Source organism: Pseudoliparis swirei, chromosome 7 (assembly GCF_029220125.1).
Source record: "Pseudoliparis swirei isolate HS2019 ecotype Mariana Trench chromosome 7, NWPU_hadal_v1, whole genome shotgun sequence".
NCBI classification, from domain to species: Eukaryota; Metazoa; Chordata; class Actinopteri; order Perciformes; family Liparidae; genus Pseudoliparis; species Pseudoliparis swirei.
The window spans coordinates 817,308-838,386 of record NC_079394.1 but is presented as its reverse complement, the minus strand read 5'-3'; the positions used below and the strand labels follow the sequence as shown (position 1 = coordinate 838,386).

General features: G+C 44.0%; 1 protein-coding gene across 7 annotated transcripts; it reads right to left on the bottom strand.

Moving 5' to 3' along the window:
- Positions 1-411: 411 nt before the first annotated feature.
- Positions 412-19,783, bottom strand: LOC130196495 (apoptosis-inducing factor 3). 7 transcript variants are annotated; one of them, XM_056418696.1, is made up of 22 exons: positions 19,474-19,783; positions 17,636-17,714; positions 15,703-15,871; positions 12,059-12,272; positions 11,323-11,432; positions 10,523-10,632; positions 10,382-10,426; positions 10,198-10,294; positions 9,972-10,084; positions 9,616-9,702; positions 9,441-9,532; positions 9,216-9,346; positions 8,001-8,116; positions 7,809-7,880; positions 6,932-6,995; positions 6,723-6,799; positions 6,162-6,279; positions 5,965-6,063; positions 1,994-2,069; positions 1,735-1,839; positions 643-663; positions 412-521 (listed from the first exon to the last, which is right to left on the bottom strand). In XM_056418696.1, the coding sequence occupies exons 3-22, from the start codon at positions 15,731-15,733 to the stop codon at positions 479-481; spliced, it is 1,821 nt and encodes a 606-aa protein (XP_056274671.1). In that variant the 5' UTR covers positions 15,734-15,871; positions 17,636-17,714; positions 19,474-19,783; the 3' UTR covers positions 412-478. The 7 variants fall into 7 exon arrangements, with proteins under 7 accessions (XP_056274671.1, XP_056274675.1, XP_056274672.1 ...); XM_056418700.1 differs by having other exon boundaries at positions 12,059-12,236; XM_056418697.1 differs by lacking the exon at positions 19,474-19,783 and adding an exon at positions 17,839-19,182.
- Between the last annotated feature and the right edge of the window lie 1,296 nt (positions 19,784-21,079).

Genomic DNA, 21,079 nt, shown 5'->3' with positions numbered 1-21,079 from the left:
TAAACTTCAGTTCAAATGATATATTCTTATCTTGTAACAGTGCATACAGGATTATATCTATCTACAATGTTATTTTTAAAAAAAAAGCCCATCCCTGGCTTCTTATAAACAAAGTGTACAGGTAGATACATCGTGCAGCAGCTCAGATGCTGAAGGCAGCATTCCTTTGAGAAATGTGTCATGAAGACGGCCATTCAATGAACGCAGGCCCGTCAGCGTCTCAGGAACAAAAGCAGGTTTCAGTGTCGTCCTCAGGAGTGTGTGTGTGTGTGTGTGTGTGTGTGTGTGTGTGTGTGTGTGTGTGTGTGTGTGTGTGTGTGTGTGTGTGTGTGTGTGTGTGTGTGTGTGTGTGTGTGTGTGTGTGTGTGTGTGTGTGTGTGTGTGTGTGTGTGTGTGTGTGTGTGTGCTCAGATTCTCAGCACCATAAGTGTCCATGTTGAGTTGTCCCGTGGACTCTGGCTCTGTCCTCCCTGTGACGTCATTGAGAGCCTTTCTCATTCAACCAGGAAATGTCTCCAGTCCTGCGAACGCAAAACAAGCAGTGAGTCCAACACGCACACGCGTGTTCATCAGGCCATTGTTTCTGCTGCACATGGTTAGATCAGTGAATTTTAAATAGAACAAGCTCACAGTTATCCGTACTTGCCAAGCCGTGCTAACATCCTTCACAATTTGAGTTTGCATTTTTAGAAATGAAAGACACGAGAGACATGAGGACCAAAGCAGACACGCATGGATGCAATAACAATGCAGTAAAGTACAGCAACGTGAGGCAATAACGTCAGCATGGGAACACTTTATGTTTCACCATTTAACCCTCCTGTTGCCTTCGGGTCAATTTGACCCGATTCAATGTTTAACCCTCCTGTTACCTTTATATTTACTAACATATTTTACCCTTGGGGTCAATATGACCCCAGCTATTAAAATCTCCAGAAAATTATTAGAATTAATATTGTTTTCCAAGTTTAAGTGTGAGGTACTTTATGTTTGTTTGTTGACTACCGAAAGAACACCGACATTAAACATTGAATCGGGTCAAATTGACCCGAAGGCAACAGGAGGGTTAAGTGTTTATGAATTTATTAGTTGATTGTTGACAAATACATTAAGAAACTAGAATGGGCACTCGGTAGAGCGCATACCTTCGCATATCACAAGATTGGGCATTGAATTATGAAAATGTTGGCATTAGTTGCCAATTGGATAAAAATGTACCGTGCTATGGTAAAAAGATTTTGACCTTTTCATGACCTTGACCTTTGACCCGATCGATACCAAAATCTAATCAAATGGTCCCCGGATAATAACCAATCATCCCACCAAATTTCATGCGATTCGGTTTAATACTTTTTGAGTTATGCGAGGAACACGCATACAAATAAATACACGCCGATCAAAACATTACCTTCCGCATTTTCAATGCGAAGGTAACAATGTTTTTAATATCCGTGTACGACGACATTATAGTATGTTCTGAATCTAAATAATGTATTTTCTTAATGTGCTTATAAGCACATTAGGAAAATACATTATTTAGATACACACTTGATAGGTGGGTTGAAGCAAAGTGTAGCCAGCTGTTCCTCAATGAAATAAATAACCGATTACAAGCTCTACAAAACTATATCATTATACAGTCAGTGATAATATGCGTCTTGTTTTTCTCCAGAAAGCTAAAGAACAGAACAGCGATAATAACCGGAGCAGATGTCCGTCCTGAAGGAGACTCACTCCACATCTCGTTTCTTAATCGTCTTCCCGGATGCCAACACCTCTGCCACGCGGGATACGATGGGATCGTAGTTCATGCTGGCAACGGCGACCACCTCTTCATTCCTGGAGATGAACCGAAGGAGAAAACAATGAGCAGCGAGACAGGAAGTCACCATTTAGGATGAGATCAAACCTCACCAACAAAGAGAGACGATGACACGAGGTAAAAACAAATATTCAGACATATTTTCAGATTGTCGGGAAAAATAAAACGTACCTGGTGTAAAATGCCACAAATCTTAGTTCATCCAGATCTCCTTGTATGATGACATCATCAAATCCATCACCATAACCTTCAGAGATAGAAGAGTAGACACATGGACGTGTGCATTTGAAAACAGCAAAAAGAAAAACAGTTCGGCTTTTATTTGTATCTTTACAGCTAGATGGCAGCGTGGTGACTACAGTGTGGTAACTACAGTAACTACAGTGTGGTAACTACAGTGTGGTAACTACAGTGTGGTAACTACAGTGTGGTAACTACAGTAACTACAGCGTGGTAACTACAGTGTGGTAACTACAGTAACTACAGTGTGGTAACTACAGTGTGGTAACTACAGTGTGGTACCTACAGTAACTACAGTGTGGTAACTACAGTGTGGTAACTACAGTAACTACAGCGTGGTAACTACAGTGTGGTAACTACAGTAACTACAGCGTGGTAACTACAGTGTGGTAACTACAGTAACTACAGTGTGGTAACTACAGTGTGGTAACTACAGTGTGGTAACTACAGTGTGGTAACTACAGTAACTACAGCGTGGTAAATACAGTGTGGTAACTACAGTAACTACAGTGTGGTAACTACAGTGTGGTACTACAGTGTGGTAACTACAGCGTGGTAAATACAGTGTGGTAACTACAGTAACTACAGTGTGGTAACTACAGTGTGGTACTACAGTGTGGTAACTACAGTGTGGTAACTACAGTGTGGTAACTACAGTAACTACAGCGTGGTAACTACAGTAACTACAGCGTGGTAACTACAGTAACTACAGTGTGGTAACTACAGTGTGGTAACTACAGTAACTACAGTGTGGTAACTACAGTAACTACAGTGTGGTAACTACAGTAACTACAGTGTGGTAACTACAGTTTAGTTTAGTTTAGTTTATTAAGGATCCCCATTAGTCTATACCGTAGTGGAGACTATTCTTCCTGGGGTCCAGGCAAAAAACATTACAATACAAATACATAAAATGCAGTACAGCATGATACATTTTCACAAAAACACTTTGACTTTGAAAACAACATTTACATTAAAAGTAAAATAATAATACCTAAATACCTAATCTACTATAATTTCCTTTCCGATTATTGCTGCCTTAAGTTTCCTTTTGAAATCACATTTATTTCTTGTTAGTCACATGAGGGGAGCACATTCCAGTATGCAATGGCTCTGTACATTACTGATTTCTTTAGTGCATTAGTTCTTGGTAGAGAACAGTAACTACAGTAACTACAGTGTGGTAACTACAGTAACTACAGTGTGGTAACTACAGTGTGGTAACTACAGTAACTACAGTAACTACAGTGTGGTAACTACAGTGTGGTAACTACAGTGTGGTAACTACAGTAACTATAGTGGTAACTACAGTGTGGTAACTACAGTAATTACAGTAACTACAGTGTGGTAACTACAGTGTGGTAACTACAGTGTGGTAACTACAGTGGTAACTACAGTGTGGTAACTACAGTGTGGTAACTACAGTGGTAACTACAGTGTGGTAACTACAGTGGTAACTACAGTGTAGTAACTACAGTGGTAACTACAGTGTGGTAACTACAGTGGTAACTACAGTGTAGTAACTATAGTAACTACAGTGTAGTAACTACAGTGTGGTAACTACAGTAACTACAGTGGTAAATACAGTAACTACAGTAACTATGGTAACTACGGTAACTACAGGTAACTACAGTGTGGTAACTACAGTAACTACAGCGTGGTAACTACAGTAACTACAGCGTGGTAACTACAGTGTGGTAACTACAGTAACTACAGTGTGGTAACTACAGTGTGGTAACTACAGTAACTACAGTGTGGTAACTACAGTAACTACAGTGTGGTAACTACAGTTTAGTTTAGTTTAGTTTATTAAGGATCCCCATTAGTCTATACCGTAGTGGAGACTATTCTTCCTGGGGTCCAGGCAAAAAACATTACAATACAAATACATAAAATGCAGTACAGCATGATACATTTTCACAAAAACACTTTGACTTTGAAAACAACATTTACATTAAAAGTAAAATAATAATACCTAAATACCTAATCTACTATAATTTCCTTTCCGATTATTGCTGCCTTAAGTTTCCTTTTGAAATCACATTTATTTCTTGTTAGAGTCACATGAGGGGAGCACATTCCAGTATGCAATGGCTCTGTACATTACTGATTTCTTTAGTGCATTAGTTCTTGGTAGAGAACAGTAACTACAGTAACTACAGTGTGGTAACTACAGTAACTACAGTGTGGTAACTACAGTGTGGTAACTACAGTAACTACAGTAACTACAGTGTGGTAACTACAGTGTGGTAACTACAGTGTGGTAACTACAGTGGTAACTACAGTGTGGTAACTACAGTAACTACAGTGTGGTAACTACAGTGTGGTAACTACAGTGTGGTACCTACAGTAACTACAGTGTGGTAACTACAGTGTGGTAACTACAGTAACTACAGCGTGGTAACTACAGTGTGGTAACTACAGTAACTACAGTGTGGTAACTACAGTAACTACAGTGTGGTAACTACAGTGTGGTAACTACAGTGTGGTAACTACAGTGTGGTAACTACAGTAACTACAGCGTGGTAAATACAGTGTGGTAACTACAGTAACTACAGTGTGGTAACTACAGTGTGGTAACTACAGCGTGGTAAATACAGTGTGGTAACTACAGTAACTACAGTGTGGTAACTACAGTGTGGTACTACAGTGTGGTAACTACAGTGTGGTAACTACAGTGTGGTAACTACAGTGTGGTAACTACAGTAACTACAGCGTGGTAACTACAGTAACTACAGCGTGGTAACTACAGTAACTACAGTGTGGTAACTACAGTGTGGTAACTACAGTAACTACAGTGTGGTAACTACAGTAACTACAGTGTGGTAACTACAGTAACTACAGTGTGGTAACTACAGTTTAGTTTAGTTTAGTTTATTAAGGATCCCCATTAGTCTATACCGTAGTGGAGACTATTCTTCCTGGGGTCCAGGCAAAAAACATTACAATACAAATACATAAAATGCAGTACAGCATGATACATTTTCACAAAAACACTTTGACTTTGAAAACAACATTTACATTAAAAGTAAAATAATAATACCTAAATACCTAATCTACTATAATTTCCTTTCCGATTATTGCTGCCTTAAGTTTCCTTTTGAAATCACATTTATTTCTTGTTAGTCACATGAGGGGAGCACATTCCAGTATGCAATGGCTCTGTACATTACTGATTTCTTTAGTGCATTAGTTCTTGGTAGAGAACAGTAACTACAGTAACTACAGTGTGGTAACTACAGTAACTACAGTGTGGTAACTACAGTGTGGTAACTACAGTAACTACAGTAACTACAGTGTGGTAACTACAGTGTGGTAACTACAGTAACTATAGTGGTAACTACAGTGTGGTAACTACAGTAATTACAGTAACTACAGTGTGGTAACTACAGTGTGGTAACTACAGTGTGGTAACTACAGTGGTAACTACAGTGTGGTAACTACAGTGGTAACTACAGTGTAGTAACTACAGTGGTAACTACAGTGTGGTAACTACAGTGGTAACTACAGTGTAGTAACTACAGTAACTACAGTGTGGTAACTACAGTGTGGTAACTACAGTTTAGTTTAGTTTAGTTTATTAAGGATCCCCATTAGTCTACAGTAATTACAGTAACTACAGTAACTACAGTGTGGTAACTACAGTAACTACAGTGGTAACTACAGTGTGGTAATTACAGTAACTACAGTAACTACAGTGTGGTAACTACGGTAACTACAGTGTGGTAACTACAGTAATTACAGTAACTACAGTGTGGTAACTACAGTAATTACAGTAACTACAGTGTGGTAACTACAGTAATTACAGTAACTACAGTAACTACAGCGTGGTAAGAACAGCTCAGCTCTGATTGGACCTCTGAGCTTCTCGTAATAAAACTCTAAACCAAAGAGACGTCTACCTGCGTAGCGGATGGTCTTCCCAAACATGGCGGACCAGAAGTAGGGCACCGCCTTGATGTCGGCGGCTCGGCCCATCATGCTGAGCGCCGCCACCCTTCCTGTCCGCAGGAGGAACACAAGGAGCATTGAAGGCTCGTCTTTCAGAGGACCGCCGTGGGTTCAGGCGGCTCGGCCTGCAGTCGGGCGACACACTCACCGTGAACGTGAGCCATCTGCCAGTGAGGGATGTTCACCTTCTTGTTGTTTCGTGGCAGGAAAGGAAACACCACCACATCTCCTCCGGCGAAAACCCCGTCAGCACTCGTCTGCATCATCTGGGAGAGGTCAGAGGAGTCACTCGACATGAACACGGGCGCTGCAGGCATGTTACCATCACATGTCATTTAGCAGACGCTTTTATCCAAAGAGACTTACAATAAGTGAATCAACCTAGAGCACAAACTAAGAACAACAAGAATACAGGAAGTAACATTTCCTCAACATAGTCGAACTACAAAAGTACCATAATAAGAGCTATTTAAGAGCCACTGAAGTGCAAATCTGAGTTTTAATCCAGATATAGTCTAAAGATGTGTTCTTAGTCTCCGGTGAAGCTGTAGAGACTTCCTGCTGTCCTGATGTCAGTGGGGAGCTGGTTCCACCAATCAGGAGCAGGACAGCAACAGTCTGGATGTAGAGCGATGAGCTCGAGGTGCAGGAGTCACAAGACGATTGGCTGTTGCCGAGCGGAGCGACCGTGCCGGGGTGTACGGTGTACCTTGTTCACAGTGATGAAGCCCCTGGAGTCCATGTGGATGCCGCTCTGTTTCAGGAAGCCCGTTGCAGGAATACTTCCTGAGACACATTGGCGGAGACGGATTATATATGCAGCTGCTTCAACTTTCAAAAGGGAGTTTCATCCTCTGCTTTAATTATATGTCACTGTCAGACAAGGAAAGACACATTTTGAATCATCTTCGTCATCACCTGCTCCGATGACGCACACGTCGGCCCGCAGGACTTTCCCGCTCTTCAGCACCACCTCCTTCAGCTGTGGACAGGAACAACAACAACAACAACAACAACAACATGTCCAACCCGCTGACGATGCAACGGAACTTTAACTCCTTAAAAAACCCGTAACACCTTTTTTTGACCGTCTCTTACTTTGAGTGATGGAGTCCTGCAGTAAACACGACACACACAAGACAGCGTCTAGTGCTGTGCGGAGCAACCGGCAGTGCATCTCGAAGCATTTAAATACAAATGTTTATAATTATCTTGATAATAATCAGATATATAATAATTATATGTGCAGTGTGCAGTGATAGTAAAGGGGAAATGAAAAAGATGCAGGTGACATTTAATGATGCTTTCAGGATCCTGCTCAAGCTTCCGAGACGGACAAGTCAGATGCTTGTGAGCCGGAGCGTTCCCACTTTTCATGCCGTTTTGAGGAATTTTATGTATAAATTTAAATGTCGACTGAGTGTCTCAGATAATTTCGTTCTAAAAGCCTTGGCTGACCCACTGAGTGATACCAGGTGTTTGTCTTGTTTCTGGAAGCAATGGAACAAGTGTTTTGTAACATTTTTTTATCCTGAGTGATTTTTTGGCTGCAATGATTGGACCTGTGTCCTCGTGTTGTATTTTATATATTGTTGTTGTATTTGTGTTTGTTGTTTTATGGACCCATGAGTCTGGAATAAAGAAATATATATAATAAATACGAGGTTGTCTTCAGGAGCTAGTTGACACACACCAAATGGTTTTTATTTTGGTTGACATTCTTGCGTTTTTATCCGGCTCGCCTTCCCCGACGAGAGAGGGTCACGCCACGCGGTTTCTCTCACTTTCTGAATACCTGTCCATGATGGCCGATCATCTCTGACACCTGGTTCAGCATGTAGAACTTCACCCTGTTGACCTCGAACAGCTGCAGGAAGCCAAGCACACCACAGACGCCGTGACCACACGGCCTGCTGGCTTCTGGAGTTCTGACCAGAGATGATTACAATGCAAGGATTCTGGAGGGGCTTCACAGGTGTGTGCCTACCTTCATGATGGCTTTCCCTACTTTCTCCCCCAGAGCTTGTTTGAAGGGGACCGACTCGATCCCGATGACAGACACCGAGTGGGCCTTGTCGGTTAGCGCTGCAGCCACCTCCATACCTAACAACACAACAAAGAATCAGTTCACAGACACAGTTACATTACATGACATGACATCACATTACATGACATCACATGACATCACATGTCATTTAGCAGACGCTTTTATCCAAAGAGACTTACAATAAGTTCATCAACCAAGAGAACAAACTAAGAACAACAAGAATACAGAAAGTAACATTTCTTCAAGAAAGTCAAACTACAAAACTACCATAATAAGAGCCATTTAAGTGCCACTGAAGTGCTAAGTTATTAATGCGAAATGATTCTGAATGAATCTGAATCAATGAGTGGAAGAACCCAACGAGCTTCCAGACATGACGGCTCACTGATTGGGATGATGACGTGAATGGTGGGTTCTGTCTCTCAGTCAACAGGACCCACACGAACCAAACTGATTATAATTAACTGATAACAAACTAACTATCTATTACTTTAAACTACTTGTAAATGTAAGGCTGCTCCAGAGGATCCTGAAGATGTCTCAGAGTCGACCGTAGACGGCTGCAGTACCGAAGTGAGCCACCAGCTTTGGAGCATCACCAGATAGTTTCTCTCTTTGACCTCATGAACCAGCAACTTGGTCCCAGTTTGTTTTTTTGTTTGCATTTCAGAAAATGTCCCCTTATCTTATCCAAATCTAGATATTTATATGCTGGATATTAGATTTTAGTTTTGATTGTTGTTGCCACTGGATATATTAATAATTTAACACCCATCAAAACATAAGATATCAGCAGATGTAGGGCGTGTTCTTGATACATGTGATTCTTCATGTGATTGGATTCAATTTACTGTCATTGCTCAGAGTCCAGGTACACAGGCAACGACATGTATCCTCTGCATTTAACCCCTCCTTAGTGATGAAGGAGCAGTGGGCTGCAGTGATGCGCCCGGGGAGCACCTGGGGGTTCAGTGCCTTGCTCATGGACACTTCGACTTGCAACTAACGGTGAGAGCGGGGATGGAACCCACGACCTTGGGGTTGCAGGACGACCCCCTGACTCCACTGAGCTGCAGCCGCCCCCAGATCACTTGAGAGTTGCTGTAAAGGTTCGTCGTGCCGAGCACAAACGAGAAGGACGTCTCTTCTCCTCACCGACATACGATGTTCCCACAATCACGGCGTTCTTGTTGTTGGCCAGCCGCGCGATGCTGTTCGCGTCCTCGGGCGTCCGGAGGTGAAACACGTTCCTCACGTCCTTTCCTTTGTACACCATCGGTTTGTGTCTTTGGAAGAAATCAATTGTCCGTTTCTGATTCATAATCTCAGCTGCTTATGAGTCATGTGGAATAGAATAGTTTCGTGTGTTTTCTCCCTCACCTGCTTCCTGTAGCAATGAAGAGGTTCCTGTACTCCATCCTCAAACCATCTTCAAAGGTCACAGAATGTGTTTTCACATCTATCGCCACAGCCTGAAGCGAACACGGCGGGGTCACACAACGATAGATGTCGATTGATTGAATGAATCGGTTGATCTGAAGTCACCACCTCTCACCTCTTTCTCTGTGAGCAGTTCAATGTCGTGATCCTGCAGGAAGTCCATGGAGCGCAACCTCAACTGCTCAGCTGTGCTGTCTAAGGACTAAAGCTCAGCAAGTTAGTACGTCCATAAAGTCATTCAATGACATCAAACAGAAATCTCTGAATACAAAGGCAATCTTTCCAAAAGCTGGACGACCGTAAACAACCAATTCATAAAACTAATGCTCCAGCTTTCCATGGCAAACGTTCATGCAGCGCTTCCTTTAGATCTGTGAAGTGCAGCTGCTTCCTCGGCGCTGCAGGCGGTTGCTTAACTTCCTTGGCAAAGTTCAGCTCTGTCTCAGTTGTTTTTTCAGGCTCTGTACAAACCTTACTCAGTTTGGGCCTGTCGTACGGAGGGTGCCGGTCCGTGGTGCACATGACGATGCGGTCCGTGAAGCCCTCCTGCCTCAGGGTCTCGGCACACACCAGACCTGCTGGACCTTCGCACACGTTCACCGCAAAAGAAGAAGTCGATATTGAAAGCGAGCCCGTGGAGGACGACGGCGCTAATAAGAGCTGCATCCTCGTTGTGTGAGGGAGAAGGCGGACCGACCTGAGCCGATGATGAGGACGTGGCTGAAGCCCGTGCTGGAGTTAATGACTGCTGAGCAGCGGGCCATGGGCTTTGACCTTCTCTGCGACTGAAGAGCCTGGAGATGTTTCAAAACAGATCCAAGATCAGTCAGCCGGTCCGTTTCTTTACCTGCACAGATCCTCCACGTTCTTTCTCTTGTTACCTGCTTGTTTGCGCGAATGATCACCTTGTCCTTTTCAACTCTGACCTGGAGCAAACAGACACGAGCGATGCGTACACTAGTTGGCGGTGCTTAGAGACGCGATAAGGCAGGGAATGTGTGAGGACAGCGGGGGAAGGTCACCTGGAAGGTGGGCAGGCTGTCCAGGCCGGGGAAGTCCTCCAGGTCTCCGGTCGCGATGTTGAAGCACGCACCGTGCCACGGGCAGCGCACGTGTCCTTTGGACAACACCCCTGGAAGGACAGAGAAGAACAAGAATGTCAAATGTATGATGTCAACGAATGTTCAAACCAAACCTCAACACACAGCCGCTCCCAGAGCCGAGTCCTTAGGGGCCAGAAAATAGGCAACTAAAAAATCATCATCGATATAACCAGTGCTGCTGCTCGCCATGTTGGCGCCCTGAGCATCACTCCTTCATGACGCCCCCCTGAGACAGGAAAGGCTCCACGGCGAGCGGCGGGAAGGTGATGGGTATTTGGGGGGGGGGGGGGCACTAAAAGGTGCCTGATATGTCTATACTGAAATAATATCGTCATTATAATTATTATAACTTTGATTTTTTCGTTGCCCCTCAGGTCTCGGTGCACTACGCTCAGCGTAGTGAGCCTGATGGGAGCGGCGGCGCTGGTTATAATAATTATAATGCCGATATTATTTCAGTATAGACATATTAGGCACCTTTTAGGCATGTTTATCACAAAACAGGCAGAACAAGAGAGATGTTTCATTGCTCAAAAAAAGTTACGATGGTGCCCCGCCGGCAAAAAAAACTAAAAACACACAATCAACTTCCTGCCGCTCGCCGTGGAGCCTTTCCTGTCTCAGGGGGGCGTCATGGAGGAGTGATGCTCAGGGCGCCAACATGGCGACCAGCGGCACACACACACACACACACACACACACACACACACGAGGCTCGCCTTTGACCAGCGGCGCTCCGTAGTGGGGACACTTGTGGGCCATGGCGGAGAACTCCCCGTGGTCCTTGATCAACAACGCTCGGCCGCTCCCCACATCGACCTCTCGCATCCTGAAGACACACGGAACAAAAAGGTGTTTTGTGATTCAATAGGCGAAGGTCATTACGACGGGTTAAAAAACAACATCCAAGAGAAACGTCCTTTTAAACAAATCAGGACGACGACGACTTCACGTTCACGTGTTTGAGCCTCTGGGGGCGTGAGCGTCATGACAGACGTCACGTGTTCTGGATGAACGCCAGAAACTTACGCAATCTTCTCACCAACAAATTGAAAGTTAACTTAAGTTATTGGCAATAAAACACAATTCAATACTCAGGTGTTTCCGCTGCTCTACAGACACATGCATCTGGTCTGATTTGACCTGATGGAGGCTAATCTTATCTCATGTACTCACACTTTACATCGATGTTGCTGTAACATTACCAAGAGAGTTCAATGACTTTACGATTCTTCTCTACTTGTAGGTCTGAGCTTTATTTCTGTACTTTATTGTCTTCTTTCCAAAATACCGACATAGCCTACTGTAGAAGCCGATGAAACTCGAGTCAATAGAGGAAAACATTGTTTTTATCGCGCTTTTGCATGAACTGTCCCTTTAAGATGCACACTTATACCCTTCTGGATGTGTGTGTGTGTGTGTTTCGGGTGTATATATAACAATGCATCTCCTTACTGGCCGTTTTCCAGGTCCTTCACGTGACAGACGGAGGCCTCCACGTAGTCCCGCGGTTTGTGGTAGAGGGGCAGCGGCGTGGCGTCGTCATCAGAGCCGTGTCCCAGGGCGCCGTTAGGTCGAGGGTCGGCTAAGGGGCTCGCTTTGCCATTCGGGGACAGCCCGTCCACCTCTTTTTCTTTTTCCAGGAGAGAGAGTTCCACTTTAACTTCAACTGCACAACACAAACACATCTCCCTCAGAACATGTGATTATTTAAGGAGCCGAATGTCCACATCACCAGTGGATTCAACTTGTATTCCTGGATTCCTGTTCTCTGTCGGCTTGTTACTATCCGTCACTCTTGCTTTGGTGGAATACTTTTCTCTGCTGGTGGAGAGATGTCTCCAATTATGGGACAAATTGAGCCTGACATCTCCACAACTGAAACAAATGAGAGCAGGAGGCGGGTGGAGGGCGACGTGGAAGGCCACGCCTCTTTTCTTTTCTTTTTCATTCTACCTTCTGCTCAGTAAAATTCCAGGCATCATTCAACATTTAATATTAACCCTGATTTATTCATTACTATTAAAATCCACCTCATTGTGTCTGGAACAGCAGGAGCACCTTGATGGAGCGCCCCGTGTTGCTGCTGTGCACAGACACCAGATTCACTGTAGATACGGTGTGGGAGATCCACAGAAACACAACTCACACCTCCTCACTCACCTTCAGCCGATCTGGATCCAAGTCAACTGACTTGAGAAATACAGATTCTAACAGGATAATGCTTTAAATAATAAGATTTCCTTAAACTGGCTTCAACACACAAACAACACCACTGTTTTGTGGATATTCTTAATTTACAGAGTGTAGTAAATTAATTGTGAGATAAAGAGTTTTCTTTGAAGACGACTGATGTGCAGCTTTGGGTTTATAATTCTGAACATTAAGGAACAGTTGTGTAACTCCTTTTTTCACTGCAGCAGGCTTTATCTGTTCGGCTGGAAAAATGTGCTGATCATCCGGTTCTTACACAGTAATCTGGCTGGAATTTTATCCTGCTGAGCAAGTCTTAATTAAAATCAATGGAAAATCATAATAGTGAGTGCAATTGCAGGAGAAAAGAAGGAGAAAGCTTTCCACAGCTGAAGAGAATCTTGAGTTGCTGCTGTCGCGTCTGCTGGGTAACGGATGCTTCCTCAAGTCATCGGGACAAAAGGTTTCTCTGAGGTTTCTGATCTTTTTGGGCTTTAAAGTTTTTTGTATCAAGCATTTAGCTTTGAGTAAACACATGTTGTTTAAATCTATAATTTCAGTTTCTTTAACTACTCTGTAGTTCTTCACATTTTGATAATGATGTATACATAGATGCCCACACACACACACACACACACACACATACCTTCATTCATGAGTTTGTGTAACTTCCTATTAGTCTGTGCGATCCGACCCCAACTTGATGCCAGAAGGATCGTCATATATTTATATTTTATTGTGAGTTCTCTGACGAACATTTTATAGGATTGGCAAAAGATGGTTTCCGATTCTAATAATCTTTGAGGAGCGACTTGGACCCTAATAAACCTTGAGATGAGGCGCTTTGCTTTATGTTCTGTTGACAGCCGACTGCGGTGTGATAGAGAAATGATGGTGGAGGATTGTTTAGAGGCGAAACTAAACACTCACTGCCAAGATATTTGACCATGATAATGATAATCGTGTTAACTTGATCGCCGTGTATTGATTTATTTGTATGCGTGTTACTCGCATAACTCAAAAAGTATTAAACCGAATCGCATGAAATTTGGTGGGATGATTGGTTATTATCCGGGACCCATTTGATTAGATTTTGGGATTGAGAAGGTCAAAGGTCAAGGTCAAGGTCATGGAAAGTTCAAAATCTTCTTTTTACCATAGCGCGGTCAATTTCTATCCAATTGGCAACTAATGCCAAAATGTTCATAATTCAATGCCCAATCTTGTGATATGTGAAGGTATGCGCTCTACCGAGTGCCCGTTCTAGTTATGGATTGTTATCGTGTTCAGTAGACGATGATAAATTACAGTCAGCAGCTGTTCGATCACATGTAGATCCCGAGTGTCTGGTCGGTCTCACGCCACCTGAGCGTCGAACAGACGACGAAAGATCAAATGATTTGTGTCCTCATGCTGAACGGTAAGTACAATGTGTATTATGACCTGACTGCAGATTGCTAATCTCCAAGCCATGCTAACATTGATATTGCCACACACACACACACACACACACACAGAGTCATATTTTGTATATTATCTCAGTATGTGATCCTTTTGACCAAAGATGCCGCAGAGAGCATTAGAATGCCCCCCCACTGAGCGCTGTGTGCAGACCGGAGGGGCGGATGTGAGGCGACATGTGGAACGATCCGGAGGCGGGAGGTCGCTCTCAATACGAGTCATTCCCCCTAAATATATCTTTAAGAAAGAAAAGAAATAACTGCTCTCTCCATGGAAACTGTATAATATTACAATATGCGTCTTCAGCTAGATTCTCTGACATTGTTCAAATTAAAAGAAAAGAAGAAAAGAAAAGCACACTTTATTGATCCCAGTGGGGAACGCTTCTCTTCATTTGACCCGTCTTCAGAGGAGCAGAGGCTGCTGTGAAGCAACCGGGAGCACCTGGGGTTCAGCGTCTTGCTCAAGGGCACTTCAACATTCAACTATGGGGAGAGCGGGGATCGAACCGTGAACCTTGTGGCTCCAGGACAACCGCTCTCCCACACAAAATTAATTTACAGCTATTACCCGTAAAGTATTTCAATTGTAATCATAAGAACAATCTAGTTGTAGTTGTCTACTGTTACAGCAGGATTATGACGTAATGAAACCGTCTGTTAAAATACAATAACAGAGGTAAATGTTTGTGAGAGAAATACATTTCTCCATATTTCACATGAACCAGAATTCAACTAAAATCGACATTTACAAAAGAAGCTGCAGACAACACGGCAACTTTCAGCTTTTAGCATAATAACAATGTGATTATTTTGTATTATCATGTCTGTTGTCCTGAATGAACGCTGTTGAGCAACACAAACACTTTAGTTCATGAAGTTTCTTATGCTAAAAATACCAAGAGGTTACTTTTATGCAGCGTATTTTCTTTGAACATCCCTTTGATTTTTGTTCTTTCAATTTTTTTGAAAATTGTATTTTAACATTTTTGTATTCATATTTGTATTTTCTTTTTTGGACATTTTTAGATATTTTTGAAATTTCCCCACTGTGGGACAAATAAAGGATACAAATGACATATAATATGTTGCTCATACTTCAATATCAATGAGTGGAAATACTACTTGAGTTAACTGGATGATGACAAAATAACACGAACACCATACTATATTATGCAGTCCTATGTCTCCTATGTTCTCTGTCTCCTCTATGTCTCCTCTGTGTCTCCTCTGTCTTGATTGTTTCATTCCCCTCACCTGCCCTCAGCCACTCTCGTCTCGTTACTGGAAACAGGTGTACGACATGAGAACAGGTGTATGACATCATACAGTAACGAGACGAGAGAGGCTGAGGGCAGGTGAGGGGAATGAAACAATCAAGACAGAGGAGACATAGGAGAAACAGAACAGGCTGTTACAGGTGTACTTGTTTGCTAACCCGGTTACCTGGTTTGGGTTTGGAGAAGCATCCTCCCATGGTGGGCCCAGGGCTGAGGGGCACCCAGGGAGAGGGAGGGGGGGTCAGACTCTCGGGCTGGGACGCTTCACCGAGCTGTGTGTGTGGGAACCTGCAGGTCCTGGCTGGCCATCGCACACCTCAGCTCCTCCACATGACCTGCAGAAGGAAAGACGGCGTCAACAACGCTCTGACGGCTGGAGCCACGACTCAAGAGCTTTTACAAGAAATAACAAGTTTCTCCACTGAGTCGTCTTCTCTTCACTGCTTTCAGTTTACAACGTTAGCTTTTCATCTCGTCTGTCTTTCAGATTGAGAAAACATTTGACCTCAATCCGCTCCATACGTTTTAATGGTCTTCTAATCAGTCGCAGTAAATGATTGTGTTTAAAGAGTCAGGATTAGACTTCCAGATTATGTTGTGTGTGTGTGTGTGTGTCTATATAACATACTAGTGCTTGTAAAAAGAAAGCAATAGTGTTAATGAGGAACATTTCTAAACACATTGTTCTTTGTTCATGCATCTTGCATGGTGAACCGTTAAATATTAACAGCGCTCCGACACCTATTAACTTTCTCGTCACACTGCGCTATAAAGGGAGGCAGGGGCCCCTTGAGTTTAAATCCCCTTGTGCTGTTGCCACGTCGCCCTCACATTTCTGCCAGCTCTGGGTGGATGGCAGGTGTTTCGCTCTACGTGGTGCAATCCGTCACCAAATAATCCTTTTTAGGTGCCACCAAAAGGACTGCTTGATATTCTGAGCACATCTTAATGTCCTTGAGCATCAGGAAAAAAAGTGTGCAGTGTGAATGGAGCTCCGCTTGGAGCACATTAGAAACATCGTGGGACTGGCCTCCACTCTGAAGTGAGGTTGAGTTGTTGCGTGTATTTGTTTGCAGTGGGTGAATTCAACGATGTACATTAATGCTGAAGTATAAAGTTGACCTACTTTTCCAAAGAAGATATCACAACTTTGACCAAACTTCATTTATTTGATCGTTATAGTTACAAGTGACTTGCAGATTAAGATTTTAGGTAAAATTTAATTCCAACACATTATCAAAAATGAAATGCGTGATTCAAAACCTCTTTGGCCTTCGGGCTCTTGTGATGTGTTTTTTCTTTATTTTGTAATCATTCGATGATTGTGATTGATTGTGTGAGCATCTGAGGACTCTCACCTACCTGACGGTATCTGACACTAGCTCCACCTCACAGGTACAGATCAGTATCAGCAATATAAAATTGGTACATTATAATATTGTGTAAATCACAAGGGCGCATGTAGCTGCAGGATAAATACTTTTGCTTTTGATGCTTGCTATATATTCTACTGCTAGTGGTTGTTTTAGTATGTTTCCTTTGCTCTGTTTGTTAAAGGTTCTAAATACTGTTGTACCACTCTTTGTTTGAGACATATTTCACTCAACAAGTTGCTGCTGAAAGTGAAGCAAAGTCAAAATATAACGGCATTGATAATTGTTTGGCTATAACATCATGTGAGATTTCCTCATTTAGAATCACACACAGGTGTCGTGCTGGTCTTTATTCTGCTGCTGTCGAGCACGGACAGCTCATGCATTCGGTGGCCGGCGTCCACCGCAGCGCTCTGAAGTGTTTCTCTAAACAGAGCGAGCGACAGATCCAATCTCTTCCCGAAGAGAGCAGACTTCACTGTCACATGCCACTTCAATCATTTTTCATCACTGAAAGTTTGGTGGTCGAATTGAATCGCAGAAAGTTGGAGTTCCTGCGAGCACCGACATATTTTATGCAAAACTAAAGTAGGTTAAGCAGATTTGGTCGTCACAACATATGACGCAGATCTCGCTCTGTCGCTGTGGGCCCGTCCCCGAGCAGCGCTGATAATCCTGCCTGCAAACAGGCGGTCAGTTCCACTCACTTCCCCACACATGTAATACCTGTTACTGGAATGCTGGAGGGGAGAATTAGAAAAGGGCAGCTCCTGGTTGGAGGCGAGGAGGTCAATCTATAAACTGACTGTGGGTGAAAAAAGCAGGAATGTTGAGCACCAAAGTCACAGCCATCATTCCCCAACAGTAAACAGTGAGAGATGTTATTGCTCTACAATGCTGATTTTAAAAAAGTGGCATCGTTCTTATACCTTCAGCTTCTCTCCCAGCTGGAAACGTTCACTCTGTATTGCAGAGACACAGCAAACGTACCATAATCCTTCGAGGACAAACCTGATCCACCAGTAAACCCTGGAGCTGCAGCTCCTGAGTGAAAGAAGAGCGGCTGGCTCCAACGATCCCAAGGTGTGCTCTCTGCTTTATTCACTGCGAGGCTGGTCGAGTCTGTAGTTAACAATTAGGGCTCTCTGATCCTCAGCTGATAACGGGCAACAATCCTTACCTGCACTCTTATAATACGGCCACCCCTCCTCCCCTCCTCCCCTCCCTCGCAGTGAGCGTGTTTTCCTGGTTTGTGAAATACAAAGATAAGCCGAGGAATCGTCCCGATTGCGTAAAACCAGCCGATGAGCACAGGTGCTCTCATGGCGCCTCGTGGTTATCTGTTGAGCTTTCCGTCAGCTTCAGGAAGCATTCAGTGTAAAAGGGACATGAGGGTGAAGGTGTTGGGGTCTGTGAAATGAAATAAACATGTGCATTCCTAACATGTGTTGGTAGTTCACAGTGGAAGGAGACCGTGTGTTTCAGTCCATGTTGAGGTTCCATGTCTTCATCCACTGAGTCTCCAGCATGTAACTTTAAAATGCCAAGAAGCTTCTAATTAATTCCTATTTACTGTCTTAACTAAAAGAATAAAGACTGGATTACATTGAACCACAATCCCCATTAAGACGCTCGAGTACGTGACACAAGAATATATTGTGAGTGAGTTCATTCACTCTCGAGCCAAGTTTGTGATGTTTGCTTGTAGATTTTTTGTAAATTGGGTCGTGTTTATTGGCAAGATGAGGAGAACTGTCAACAGCTTCATAAAGTCCCAAACAGTATCCAAAGTGTGTATCCACACTGAAATGGATGAAATACAATGTTTTAACAGGCTGCCGAAGTCATTCAAAAACTGATAATAATAATACATACCATGTGGCTCTAAAAAATAAAGAGCATATCTTCATTTGGCATTGTTTATCGTGGCACTCGAACGGGTTCACTGGGGAAAGTCCTTTTTTACTTTAACTAAGTTGTCCCAAACTTTAAACTCTGTATATTATATTGTTCTGTAACTCTAAAAATGGTTAACAATGGCACCACCAGGCCATCAGGTCATAGAGCTGCTGCTGTGAGCGACACCTCCATGATGTCATGGAAAACTAGAAAAGTGCTGTACAGAGGAGCTTGCACACACACACACACAAGAGTTAATATAAACTGATAGATTGTGAGATTTACTGAGGGATATTTCATGATCTTCCAGTTTCCTAAAGAGTGACTGATGTAAGAACTATTTCCACTTCATCAGCTCTAAAGATGCTCTTATTTTACATGTGTGTGTGTGTGTGTGTGTGTGTGTGTGTGTGTGTGTGTGTGTGTGTGTGTGTGTGTGTGTGTGTGTAGGTGTGTGTGTGTGTGTGTGTGTGTGTGTGTTTACAGTATTATGCTTGCAGTCTGACATAATGCACCACTAGTGCACGTGGCTCTTTGGTCTCCATGAAGATGCTGTAGCCCAGCATGAAGCCCACATGACGGCGCAGTGAGGCTCCATCACTCCGTCACCCTGCAGCTCCCCGACGCCGCGACATGTCCCTGACGGTAACACACGTGAAGCTTACCGGTGTGCGTGGAGCCGGCGCCCTGAACCCCGTCAAACAGCCCGGTGCTCGGCTTCCTCCGGGGAGCACGGGAGCATGTTAGCGCGAGTCCTCCCGGTCCGGTCCCTCTGCGGGTCTGGCTCTGTCCCTGGAGTCTTCCCGGTGCTGTCCTGCCTCTCTCTGCAGCAGAGCCTGGGTGTGTGAGTGCGCGCTGCCCCCCCGTCGCGGGAGTTGCTCTCTCTCCGAGCTCAGCCTGCAGCACCGAGGACTCTGCCAGCTCCTCAGCTGTGTGCAGTATTGATGGAGTTGCTGAGGGGATGCTAACGCAGCATGAAACCTCTCTCTCTCTCTCTCTCTCTCTCTCTCTCTCTCTCTCTCTCTCTCTCTCTCTCTCAGTCAAAGACCTGACCTGCCAGTTCAGCCTGATCAGAGACTCGCTTCCCTCCTGCACCGACTGGTCTGACCACTGACCACACCGCCTCTCCACATCGAGCTGAAAGCTGCAGGAGTTCAAGTTATTGTTAAGACCAGAGAGACGTTGTGTGTGTGTGTGTGTGTGTGTGTGTGTGTGTGTGTGTGTGTGTGTGTGTGTGTGTGTGTGTGTGTGTGTGTGTGTGTGTGTGTGTTTGTGTGTGTATATGTGTGTACTGCCCACAAGGAGGCATACACACTACTCCTTAGTCTACTGCACACTATAAACCACTATAACAGCTCTATATGGTGTGTGTGTGTGTGTGTGTGTGTGTGTGTGTGTGTGTGTGTGTGTGTGTGTGTGTGTGTGTGTGTGTGGCAGTGCAAAGGTAAAGAGTTAAAGAGCCGTTGCAGTAAGTCTCAGTCCCAGTCGGGGTGAGTGCAGCTGGATTAACCAGCTATAGTGAGTCTTATAGAAATGAGCTCCTGAGATATTTCCATTCCTGACGCTCCCACTGAGGGAGGAACTGTGCCTCTTGTTTAAATAACTCAGGGACGAGGTCATTCATCCATAATCTCAGATTAATCTCTCTGGTAATGAGGCCTCGTGGACACAGGAGGACGGTGTGGAGGCAGCGGGAGCTCTCATGTTCCCTAACGTGTCTCAACGAAGAAGAAAACTGAAATGAAAACATGGAGGATTCATCAGAGGATGTTTCTGCTGCCACATGGACGGAGGTGTTCCTGCAGAGCGCTGACAGCTGACACGTGCACATGTGCTCCACTGTCACTGTGTTTGTGTTGCTCTCTGCATGAGCCAAGCACATGTCAACGGAGTGCAGCCAGGGCGCCTGGTGTGCACAGCAAGAGGACTTCTTAGAGGGAGGCTCTGACATATCGCTCAGTCTCAGTGAGTTATGGGGGAATCTCTTCGGCAGGGGCTTAAGAGAACTGCAGAAAACTAGATTAAGGCGAAAGATAGTGAAATGAATCATTAATAGGATCAAATATATAAGTACGGCCTGAAAAAACATGAATATCAGCTGATGTGAAGGTATAATCAACCGGACCGCTAAGTGGATCCAAACAGAGAGCAGACGGGCCTGTTAAACACGAACGAGACACACCTGTTGCACCTGTCCATCCTGGAGAGGATCCTCCTCTGTTCTCCTCAAGGGGTCTGACCTTTCCCCCTGAAGTGTTGTTTGGGAGTTGT

Bases quoted from the DNA above. Each gene is read 5' to 3' on its own strand.
- LOC130196495 (XM_056418696.1), bottom strand. From the start codon at position 15,733: ATGGGAGGATGCTTCTCCAAACCCAAACCAG. The intron at 6,280-6,722 runs GTACACCGTACA...GACCTCTCCCAG, and splicing joins GCTTCATCACTGTGAACAAG to ATGATGCAGACGAGTGCTGA. The intron at 2,070-5,964 runs GTAGACGTCTCT...CTATCTCTGAAG, and splicing joins GAAGACCATCCGCTACGCAG to GTTATGGTGATGGATTTGAT.